This window comes from Parus major, chromosome Z (assembly GCF_001522545.3).
Source record: "Parus major isolate Abel chromosome Z, Parus_major1.1, whole genome shotgun sequence".
Classification (NCBI taxonomy): domain Eukaryota; kingdom Metazoa; phylum Chordata; class Aves; order Passeriformes; family Paridae; genus Parus; species Parus major.
The window spans coordinates 562,924-575,000 of record NC_031799.1 but is presented as its reverse complement, the minus strand read 5'-3'; the positions used below and the strand labels follow the sequence as shown (position 1 = coordinate 575,000).

At 39.2% G+C, this 12,077-nt stretch overlaps 1 protein-coding gene across 14 annotated transcripts in view; it reads right to left on the bottom strand.

Moving 5' to 3' along the window:
- The window catches only part of DYM (dymeclin), a 210,324-nt gene that overhangs the window by 161,174 nt on the left and 37,073 nt on the right, over window positions 1-12,077 (bottom strand). For all 14 annotated transcript variants that reach the window (XM_015653511.3, XM_015653512.3, XM_033511405.1 and 11 more), the window contains 2 exons: window positions 7,542-7,667; window positions 5,019-5,161 (listed from right to left, as the gene is read on the bottom strand). In XM_015653511.3, the coding sequence (XP_015508997.1) occupies window positions 5,019-5,161; window positions 7,542-7,667 (269 nt within the window). The remainder of the gene's footprint in view (window positions 1-5,018; window positions 5,162-7,541; window positions 7,668-12,077) is intronic.

The window sequence follows — 12,077 nt, the reverse complement described above, 5'->3', positions numbered from 1 at the left end:
GGTGCTGTCCCTGCAGGCCTTGTCCCCAGTCCCTGGGCAGCTCTCCTGGAGCCCCTTTAGGCCCTGCCAGGGGCTCTCAGCTCTCCCTGGAGCCATCTCTTCTCCAGGGGAATACCCCCAGCTGCAGAGCAGAGGGGCCCCAGCCCTTGCAGCATCATTATTTCTTAATTATACTACAATTTTTTTTTTGTTTCAGATCCTTGTTATTCAAAGTCCCAAGAGCTTGGTGGAGCCGGGGCCAAATGCCACCAGAAGTTCTATTGCTGTATTCTATATATTCTATATATTCTATGGTCTCACATCGTTCAAATACACAAAGATAAATTAGATTTCAAGAAACAGAACATATATGACAAAACATACGTTAAAAGAAGCGTCTTAGAGCTTGATAGTGAATACACCTCTGGCCTGCAGAGATTCCTATCAGACATAATGTATTTCTGTACTAATGTGATTAAGGCAGAAGGTGAGTTTTTGTCATAAAAACATAAAAACTCTCAAAGGCAACACTGAGGCACGGCTTGGGCAGCAGCAACACAATTTCAAATGAGCTTCTGTGTTCTTTGTAGCACCCAAGCACAGATTTTGGGCAAGATGAAGCCACTCTAGCACAATGTTTGCTGTGCAGCTCTTGCAGACTGTCCCTGCCACAGCTACACAACCAGGAACATTTGAATATTTATTCTCAAAGTACCCGTGCTTGAGCTGCAGCCACACACTTTGCTCTGTGCCAGGCACATCGTCAGAGGAACTAAATGAAAGATTAAAGATCTGGAAATTACCTCTATCTTCCAATTCAGACAGGGGAAAATATCATAGTTACAGCGTCAAGAGGATGACACTTAGAGACTGTAAGCAAGAAGAAACACGAACAGACAGAACTGGTAAAGAAAGCTCAAATGTACATTTCCATTGTGGTGGGCATGAACAGGCAATTAAGCATTGACTAAGCACCAGAGATAGACACCAGATCTGTGACACATCACGAAAAGGATCTGGAAGGTAGAAGCAAGCAGAGTGAAGCATTTGTAAGCAGAAGTAAATGTTGGTGAAATCATAAGAAGTAACAGACGCATTGTTAGTACCTTTTCGTGTCTCTCTACTTTGATATATTTTAATGTAGATACTACAAATCAGTCTACATGAAATTGAAAAGGAAAAAGATATTAACATAAAACACTAAATATTAATAAACAGATTCCCTGTAAAGTTAAAAATTACCATGCAAATGTAATTAACCAGAAAGTAGCACCAAAAGGAAAAAAAATAGGAATAAGCTCTAGTGTATATAAATCACAGATGTACAACAGAGGTCTTGATACCTTCAGGTATCCTCATGCTGAACAGTAAAATGCAGAGTAAAGGATATACTTGTCTGATAATGGCTAGGAATATTCCTCTAGTTCTAACCAAAGAACACAGACATGAGAAAAGAAGCCATCACTGACCACTAAACACTGAATTCTGCAATTTCTATTACTGCTACAAGAGTACATTTGTGTGGCAGACTAGTTATGATGATGACTTGGGTGATTAATGAAGGTGAATCCAGTTACTGACCCTGCTTTAGTTCCTTACAGATGCAGCATTGTACCCCCACATCTATAAACACCCTAACAGCACAAACCAAGTCAATCAGATCCCACTGTTGCAGTAACTCCTTACTTCTGCCAGATGCTTTAGTGTCTGGAGTTGTTTTCAACAGCAAACTATAAACTGGATCAACTATTTCAAAGGAAACCATTTAAATTGACTTATTTTTCACTAGTACTGAGTAGCACTATCATCTCCCTGTCTGAGCACATCATCTGCTTGGCAGTTCCTCACTCTAACAAGGATTTTATTTTGCAAGCAATAAAATGACTAATTAAAAAAAAATTGCTTGTCCACAAAAAGTTGTCTCAACTTAGTTGACTCTAGACTGTGAATTGGAAAATAAATTCCAACAGAAAAAGAAGAGGGAACTTAGAGTCAACAAAAAAACTTGGGTTTGAGGGTAAGTTGGTTCAATGTGCTTTGTGAACCAAGAATAAGTAATTTCTAGTTTGAAATAAATGAGTTTCTAATATCTAAACTCTACTGCCATGCATATTAATGTCATTTATGCTTCACAACACTGCCCTAGATCTAGCAGCACCTCACAATTACTTTGCACACCTACTGAAAGACCACAAAGACAAAGTAAAATTGACTCAGTAGAGAAAAATCTCCTTTATGAAGTTACAAAAATAAATACCATTATTTTTCTCCTCCTTCCAAAACCACCATTGTTTCTTTAATTATTGGAGCATAACAGAATTGGCAGGACAATCCAATCCAGGTATTTTATATCCAGGATGAAAAAAGGTCCTTGCACAGAGGTAACTTGGATCCAGTCAGAGGCAAAACCCAGAAGTAATTGGTGTGAGGATGTTGGCTGTGTGGTTTTAGAGTTAAGGAAGCTCATCAGAGGAAGAAAAACAGGCTACGAAGGATGAGAAGCAGGAGAAGGTTAACTGTGGGAAAGGGTAAAATTCTGCTCATATTGCGTATAATTATCACTCCTGCTGAATCACAAGGAAGGAAAAGGAGGGTGGATCTAAAATACAGTGCTTGTACGAGTTTGTTGATCTCCTGCTGCCGTGCAAGTGACTACAAAATAGGAATAATATTATATATGATCATGTAGATTACTGTGGTATCAAGTAAAATAATTAGCAAGTACAATAATTATTTTAGGCCTCAAAATTTCATATTAATTTATTTTTAAGCCAGGCTCCTATCTCCTTTCACCCTAAGTAGACTATATTTAGACTACTTCAGTAAACTTACTTTAAGCATTATGTGTTATTTAAAAGGCACTGAGAAACAGAGAAGTGAGTTTTCAATTCTTCTATTCTTCTTTCAATCTCTATCACATAAAGATTACAAAACACACAAAAGTAATACAACACCGAAATCACATCAAAGTTTTCCATAGCTGTTCAAAATACACTTTTGTTCCCTAACAGACTATCAACTTGTGTTGTTGCTGCATCTTGATTTGTGCTGTGCTCTACCCGTGTACCTGAGGCTACATGAACCAAAGTATTGATTTGATGAGAGTTAACTCAGAGATAAGACAGGCAAATATGCCATTTACACTACAATCCTACCATGTCCATGTTTCACCTATAGTCCAACATCACATATATAAGCAAGTAATTAAAAAAAACAACTCAACCAACTGTATGGGCATGGATACAAAAAACATTTCTGTTTTTCAACAGTAAGTGGTACTTCTTTTTTCCCTTTTCCCAGGCAGGAAATTAGAAAGCTCCTTAAAAAGGCTCCTCTTCTTAAAGCTTTAAATGAAGACACTTAATTTGCAGGGCTAAGAGATGGCACTTCAGGTACTCATGAAAGAAGCAAGAAAACAAGCGTAGGCGTATGCCAAGGTAGTTGCTAAGGGAATGGTTCAAGAGGAGTGAAGGAGGTGGGAGTGTAGGAAGAGACAAGAACAGATGTAGGCTGAAATCTTTAAGAGTTTGCATTAAGAACTGGAAACTTAATATACAACGAGTAAAAAGTCATGGGGGATATCATGTGAAGTGTTACAGAGGGAGGCTGGAGTGGTGGCAATATGGACGGATTTACAAATCAGTCAAGTAACCAGAAGAGGGGAAGAAGTGTTTTTCCTGTGGCAGCACTGAGACAGAAAGACATCAGACATATCAGAACTAATAATAACATACATAAAAGCAATTGCTCAGGTAATAACATGCACCAAAATAGGCAGTAAAAACTGCAAAACTACAAACCAGATACTGAAAACTGCTTTAGGAAAAGGTGTTAAGAGCAATTTCTCCTTGCAATTGAAATGAAGGAAAAGAATATACCTGACGGGACTCTCGAATAAAACACTGAAAGGAACAACTTAATTAATCTGGAGTACGTGTAAGTGAATTGCAAACCAAGCCACTACTTTGTGCTGGGTTTACGTTAGGGATGCAAGCCAGGCGCGGCCCTGGAGGGTGTAGCCCGGAGCGCAGGAGCAGCGCACAGCAGCCGTGCGCTTTCACTGCCGCCGTGAGGAGAGACGTGGGCACTGCCTCCGACTGCAAATTCTGGCAGACCCCTTGCAGCCTGAACTTTAATATTCCCTCAGGAGGCCGCCAGTGAATTGATTTCACAAAAGAGCTAAATAAATAGTATCGGTTTTAACAGCAACTGACTTGTGATGTGTTCTCTAGTTTATAAGGGAGAAAGAAAGTAAGATCTACCTTTGCTGTTAGCACTGTATTATGTTTTATTCTCATTTGGTATAAAAGAAAAAAATCTCTAGGATTTATTTTTATATACCAGTAAAACACATCTGGTGTGGGGAAGGGAGCAGCCACCAACCAAAACAGAGTATATAGTATAACAAAAATGAGAAACCATTTTATGAACAACAAATGGCATCAAGTTTTTGCTATTCTTCAGGCAGTATTTCTCTACAGCAGTCTGGGAAAGGTCAGAATCTAGTCATACTTCTCAGGAAAAAACATTAGTCAACTTACTGGGAAAGGCACAACCTGTTACAAAAATTCCTATCTAGGTTGCTCCCTTACATCAAAGGACACTCCTGGGAAGACCCCCTTGGGACCACCTAGCCCAACCTTTTTGCTCAAGCAGAGCCACAGAGCAGGTCACCACATCCATCAAGTAACTGTAAAGAATAAAATGTGCACATAAAACTATTTCTTGCAACATTTTAAGTAATTTGAAGTATGTGATTCATCAAATAGGGCACTACTTGGTTGGTTGAGGGTTTTTTAATGTGTCAGTAAAAAAAAGCAGGGGCTAGGTGATACTTTTACCATCTGCTCTCCTGCAGGTATAATTGCTTCAGATTCTAACACATCTCAAGATGGGCCATGCAGGCCTGTGGACACCTTTTCTACACTGGTATCACTTGCTGAAAAAGAAATGGGCTACAGGTGTGCCTGCAAGAGAAAGAACACAGAAGGCGATACTTCATATGGTCTGAAGTACAATTTATAGAAAATCAGACTCACTTGCCACCCCAGATGCAATTCCATAGAGCAGTCCTCCTCCATCTGTTTGCTGCTGAAAGACGTGGGTCCCTGGAGGAGGGCTTCTCTCTTGTCTAATGAAATTATACAGCAAAGTTTTCACAAGTCTGCTGGTGTATGGGAGACTGAAATGGAAAAACAAAACAACAAAAAAACTTCAGTTGACTAACAACTCACAAAAATTGGCACAACAAAGTCCAGGTAGGGTGCAAAGGCACCCTTTGGCATTAAAGATGGTCAGTAACTCTCCTAGTGCTGACCAGACTGGAAAGGGAAAGAACACCAAGGTCTTGCCCATGCAAAGCTGCCCAGACTTCAGCAGGGGTCTCCAGGAGCATCTTCCACAGCAGGATCATGAAAACTGCCTTTTGGTTTTTGTTTTTTAAATAGTACTCTTCAATAAATCATTTTAGTTTGTAGAATCTCAAGATATGACTGGAAAAATACTTATGCAATGGAAAGAAATGCTGTATCTTTTCAGCTTTTACTCCATGCTCTGGTAACACAAAACAGGTACCAATAGCATCTCTCCACACCCACAATATTTTTGTCTGTATGTGCAGCTCAGAACCAATCTTAAGCACCTTTTCAAACCTCAAGGATTCCATAATTCTATGACTTTGCAAAGACCAATGAAACAACCAGCCTCACATCAGTGAATCTGAAAAATGCCTGTAAAATTTGTTTGGTTTAACTAAAAGGTTGCAGTATTTCCAAAATGGAGTAGCATTTCCACAGAAGCAAATAGCTAGCTCCCATTCCCATCTAATTTAGAGCTGAAAAGACAGGAGCCCTCTTAGGCTGGACTCTCTGACCATCTGTAGAAGCCCAGAAAGTGAGGGGCTAATGTGTGTGTCCCAAACCCCAACAGCTGCGCGTGCGGAGCCAACCAAGGATTCTTGGGAATAACCAGCAAGGACTGTTGGTAAAAACACACGAGAGAAAGATCAGGCTGTGGCTGGAGAAGGGGCCAGATGGAGGCAGGGCAGCATTTTCTGGGACAAACCTCCTGGCTCCTGCAGAAAAGCACAGCTCGGCTCAGCGCAGGCACAGGGATGGGGCCCAGAAGGGCCGGGCACTGCAGGGGGAACCAGCCCATCCAAGAGCCCAAAGCCTCCAACACATTTCCAGAAAGCTCTGAAAGAACCGACCCTGAATGAGAACGGATCTGCACAAAAAGAGAGGAGCTTCTCTCCAGGGAGTGGAAGACTTAAAAGGAGCCCCACAAAGCCCAGGGCCCCACGACATCCCATCAGCTGGATCGAAATGGAGACAGTCATTCCTAGTGATCTCTCTCTTTTTTCTTTCCTTTCTCTCTTCCCTTCTTTGAATTCTCTCTCTCTCTCTCTCTGCGTCCCTCTCTTTCTCCCTTTACAGCTTCCCCCACCTTTATCCAAACCTCAACTCTGCTTACACTGGGATATATCAGGGATAAAGACACCGTCTTCCATGCCAAGTGTGTAATTTACTAATAAAACTTTGCAGATCCTCTGACATTTGCATTCCTTTTCATCATGAACTTCTACAAATCCTGGGTGCTTCCTTCTCCTTAGGGGTGGGACATCATACCAGTACCCCTCCAACTGTTCACATTGCTCCCAATTCCCAGCCACCAAATTCCCATGTCTCTCTCCAGAGGCCAGCACCTCCAACTCCCAGATCAGACCTCTTAGATCACATACCAACTCTTCCCCTAAACATCCCCCATTTTCTCCCAAACCCTCAATACCTTCAGTCCAGAGACTGACGTACCAGAACACCCCACACATACATCCTCAGGTTCTGGCTCTATCCTGCTGCTGTTTCAGGCTGAAGTCTGCCCTGTGCTCCAAGCTGAGCCTCCTTCCTTTCCCTGCACATTACAGCAGTAACTGTCTCTTATACCTAGTAGAATCTTCAGAAAACCAGAGAATAAATACATTTATGAAAAATCTTCCCACATGGAACTAGAAGCTTAAAGAGGATGTATGGGAGCCTGACTAAAAGGCATGTAAGCCACCGTGAAAGCAGTTGAACACAACCATTAACTTGCCAGAACAAGTGGTTTTACTCACACAACCAAGTTTACCCCTGGCTAAGTGTTCCCTTCAGCTCAGCACAGCATGTGTCTTCATCTTCCAATGACTGCTGCTTATCTGGATGGCAAGAAAGCTCTAGCATTTCTGAGGGACCTGAGTTCTCTAGGCTGCAGTGCTACAAGACTCATTGCTGAATCAAAAAACCATCCTGAAAAGTAAATGCTGTTTTAAGTTAATGAAATTACTCTCAAAATATAAAAATTATTTCCAAATTAATTTTACTGAAGTCTGGGCTGTGAGATTTCCACCCAAATCCCTCTAAAAGCCTTTACAGATGTTTATTTTACCATTCTCTTTCCTTTTGAGCAGAACAAATTTTGTATCAAGATAACATTTTGCTGCCTTCTGTTTTCAGGTACAAACACCCTAAAGGAGCAACCAGCAGCGTTTGCTTTACCCTAAGGCAGGACCCCGTGGCAGGACATACCATCGACCATGCATCAGGTATCTGTGAATGATGCTCTCTCGAAGAATCTCTTTGTGGAATAATTGGCAGGAGAGGAACACAATGAGAGTTGTCACGGCTTCCAAAGAAATGCTGTATGTAATATCTCTGCAGAATAAAGGGAAAATTACAGAGATTAATCTACTGGGTTGTTTACAAGCTGATTTCCAAGAATACTTGGTAGGTTCACCTGAAGCTATACACTGTGTAGCACAGAGAGTTTCAACTAGGAACGTGTAAACAACAAATTCAAGAAACCTAGAATCATTTCGTACCAAAAATGGGTTGTTGTTTAGAAATAAGAAATTTCTTGTTTAGAAATAAGCACCTTTTTCATATGACAAGGGACAAAACAATGTAAAAAGAGGTACTGGTCATAGCACTCAAGTTGCAATTGATAGACTATACTTCTTCCTAAAAATAATAAATATCTCTCAGAAGTGTGTTCTTTGTACTGTTAAACAAAATTGTCAGAAAACCATTATGCTAAGTGAGGGAATGAATGTCCAAGCTAGCCCAACACAAGCCAAGAAAACTGGATCCCCGTGAGAGGAATGTAATACACAAAATCCAGATCAAGTGTACAGAACTCTTAGGGTATCAGAATACCACATACATTGTTCGGTTTTAAATGGTATTTTCTGAGGTAACAGGGAAGTAGAAAGTTTCAAGGTTTCATAGATTATCACAAAGAATGAGGTGCAATGCTTAAATACAGACACCAGACAGTTCAGCAAAGTTCATTTAGCTCAGGCTGATTAGGAAAGGCTGTGCAGCAGAACAGATGACAGGCACACTATTTAAAATATCTTGTGCTTTCTGTTCCCACCTCTGCCTACAATGACTTTGTTACAAATCTTGTTTTTAAAAGGGAGAGAAAAATGCCATTTGCCTCCTTAATCAGCAACAAATTACAGACTGCAAGAAACAAATTGTGTTTCAAAATACAATGAACTAACTTGGATACAAACCAGTATCGTTCTTACTTTCAACCAAAGACCATTTTTACATCCTCCAAAATGAGGTATTTAATTTGGTGCAACAGCACCATCCTCCAGTTCATCAGAAATATTGCTATCAAGTATTGTTATTGTTATCACAAGTCCTTTTAATGTTTCTCCCACTGTCACTATTTAATTTCCATAGTATGCTTCACAATCCAGTATTGCTGAGTTACAATGGTCTCCCTGCACCAATTACCAAGGTTTTCTGACCTGGGACATACTGGAAATTCAAAATCTGCTTACTGTTGTAGAATGCAAATATTTAATAGTACCTCTATTTAAAATTTTTTTAAAATCAAGAACAAATCATCATTGATGTTATTTAATCAGTGGTGCTAAATTTTTCTGTTACAATGTTGCCTTCCAAAAATTTTATTCTCAACAGCTAGAACAGGTGTAAGCATAAAACTAAGTGCTCTTTCAAGCGATGACTTGAAAACTACAATGCAATCTCCTGAGGCAAAACAAATTAACCCCAGAATTACTAGATTTTCACTAGTCTCAGGATCAGAGCTGGTGTGGTCCTCACTGAAATACACAGGATTGTATTTAGGAGAAATCACTCGAATTTTTAACACAATCAAATAGTTTAATATTCTCAAGTCTGCTGCCCAGATATGCTGTAAACAACATGCATTACTGTGAAGTGTGAAAAGAAGAATTTCATGCATCACAATGCACAGCTTAAGTTAAGCTCTTCTGCAGCAACTCCAGGCCACAGTTTCTGTAGGGTGCAGTTATTTACCCAAAGCCAACATCAAACTGGAATCATAATTTCCTGGATCACAATTCACAGACTGCACCACCTCTCATACAAAAATGTTTTTAAAAGTGGAGGTTGTGCAAACCCACTGTATTTTATTTTCTCTTGCCTCACTTGAGCATTTGAACATCAAACATATGAAGTTATGGGTTGGGAAAGGACATACTGCCTAAGTAATATTTTCCTGAAAATCATGATGTCCTTTTGGATTACTTTTACTCTCTGCAAGTTACCTGACTTTTTGCCCACTCCTGAGGAAGTTCGCCAGTGTAAATGCTGATAATTAGATCAGGCCAGAGGTTACACTCTGATCTGGTTCCACTGCAAATTCATCTCAGCCAGAAGCAAGGCTGCACTAGGAACAGTGCCTGCTCCCTCTCCTAACCAAGGGTGCTGTGCAAACCACCACCCACACACATCCCAAGCAAAGCAAAGAGAATTCTTATATATATATATATATATATACATATAATTATCAAATGTTCAGCCACCAGCAAAAAAAAATTAAGAAATGTTTTTCTATCAAAATAAAACCAACAGTTGAGGAAAATACTTTTTTGATATTATAAGAAAAACGTTCAGAAACTTATCCTTATGACAAATGAGGCTGAGAATACGAGAACAATGTCTCCTACCCCAAGATGATGAATGAAAAGGGTAATAACTTCATGACATACTACAAGATGCACTGGGTCTCTATTCAGAGAGGAAAAAAAATTTTGGGGTCTAGTATACATCTTCATTACAATCATTAATTCGTTTATTTTTATTAATATTTATTTCATTCATTCAATTATTTTTGTAATTTTTTTTATTATTTTATTATTGTTTTTATTATAACCCACACAAGTAGAATAGCAAATTTGAGGAAACATTACAAAATAATTTTCTGTTTTGATAAGAATCAGCATGAAAAAATAAACTAAGAGATTACTGTACTGTATTAAGTACATTTGTGAGGAAAAAAATCTGCTTTCAATATCCTTATATAACTCTGACAGAATAAACAAACAGAAAGGTAAACTCAAGCAATTCCACTTAGTGAGTTATTCTCATTTTCTCTAAGTTCAAAACCCAGACAGGGCGCATTTAACTTAGAAACACTCCATTCAAAACTGTAGAATCTGTTCAAATTAAATCTGCTCTGACATAAACACAAGCAGGGTCTTGATATCTGGGGTAACCCCTCAGGTCCAGTCGCCCTTAATTTATCAGCACAAGGATAAAGCTTCAGAGAAAAATTATTTTTTCCACCAAGGGTCAAATGTATGGTTTTCTGCAACTCAGGCATTTCTAAAGGATCACAAGAACTACCAGAAACCTCTTTCATCTTCAAAGAACATACTGTTTATTTATATTGAGAGACTATATAATAGGGGGTCTTGGTTTTGATTTTTTTTTTTTTTATTTTATTCAAAGCTATTGGTCACATAGAATGACTTTACAGGGAATTTATGCTGATCTCCAACTTCCCCTGAAAACTGTTTGCTTGCAGATAAGGAGGAAACTAGAAATAATGAACTCATGTATCAATTACATGTCAAAATTATTTAACTACTTATTTCAGAAAGCCAGAATAACTGCATGTTGTTTTGAGCTTCTGTGGCACTTTTTTTTTCCTTCTCAAGTGTCTTACAAAACAAATGAAAAATACACAGATAGAGCTCATGTTCTGCATAAATGGACTTCATAAAGCAATGTACCAAAACATGCAGAGGTCTTTTCTTTCTCCTCTTCTGGATTTTCTCTTCTGGGGATTCATTAGTTATCCTCAATTTTTTCATCTTATTCTCTCTCTCTCCTTTCCAAAGAGAGATTTATTCCCATATCAGGAAGACAAGTTAGCAGATACACAGGTCTGCCTCTCAAAACACACATCTTCCACACAGAAAGAATCTGAGATAGACTGAAGTCTAGAACTCATGGCAATCATTTCTCTCCTGAATTTGGGTTCTTCTTCTCTTATCCCAGGGAGCTGTCCTCCTGATATCACACCTCATATGCAGTGACATCCTTGGACCTGATGGAACAGGTCCAGGTCCTCCCATCTGACACCCAAGCTGAAACTGATTTCTGGCAACAAACCTTATACATAATCATGTACTGTCTGAAGAAAAGACACAAGATACCATATCTATCTGAAATTATGTTAAATTATGGCTTCCTCATAGAATGAGGAGCTCTAAAATTGCAAGATTCCCTGATACTGGCAATAACAAATGTGTGTGTGTTTAACACGTGTTTGGGTCTATGTTTCAATGAAAAAGTGATACATCAGTGGATTCCTTCAAAAAGCAAATTATGCCAGATCATTTTAATAAAAACTTTTAAATTATATGGAATTGTATGATTAATAGTAATTGTTAGATAACAACTCATTAAATCAAAAGACAAAAATGAAAATCACAGAATGGTTTGGGTTGGGAGGCACCTTGAAGCTCATCCAGTCCCATTCCCTGCCTTCTACTGTCCAGTCCCATGGTGCTCCAAGACACATCCAACCTGGCTTTGGACACTTCCAGGGATGGAGAGTCCACAACCTCCAGGAAATAAATTCTACTAAGCCAGACCACGTTCCATCTTAATCTGCTTTGTTGGGTGGGTAATAGAGCTCCTGGGCTCCTCTAGGACCTCTATAGCTCTTGCAGAGCTGTTTTAAAGCAGCACTGCATTTAGACATACAGTAGTACTGCTTTAGAAGAAATTGGTGCAGTACCTAATTCTTCCAAGATATGGACTGGAGACAATATC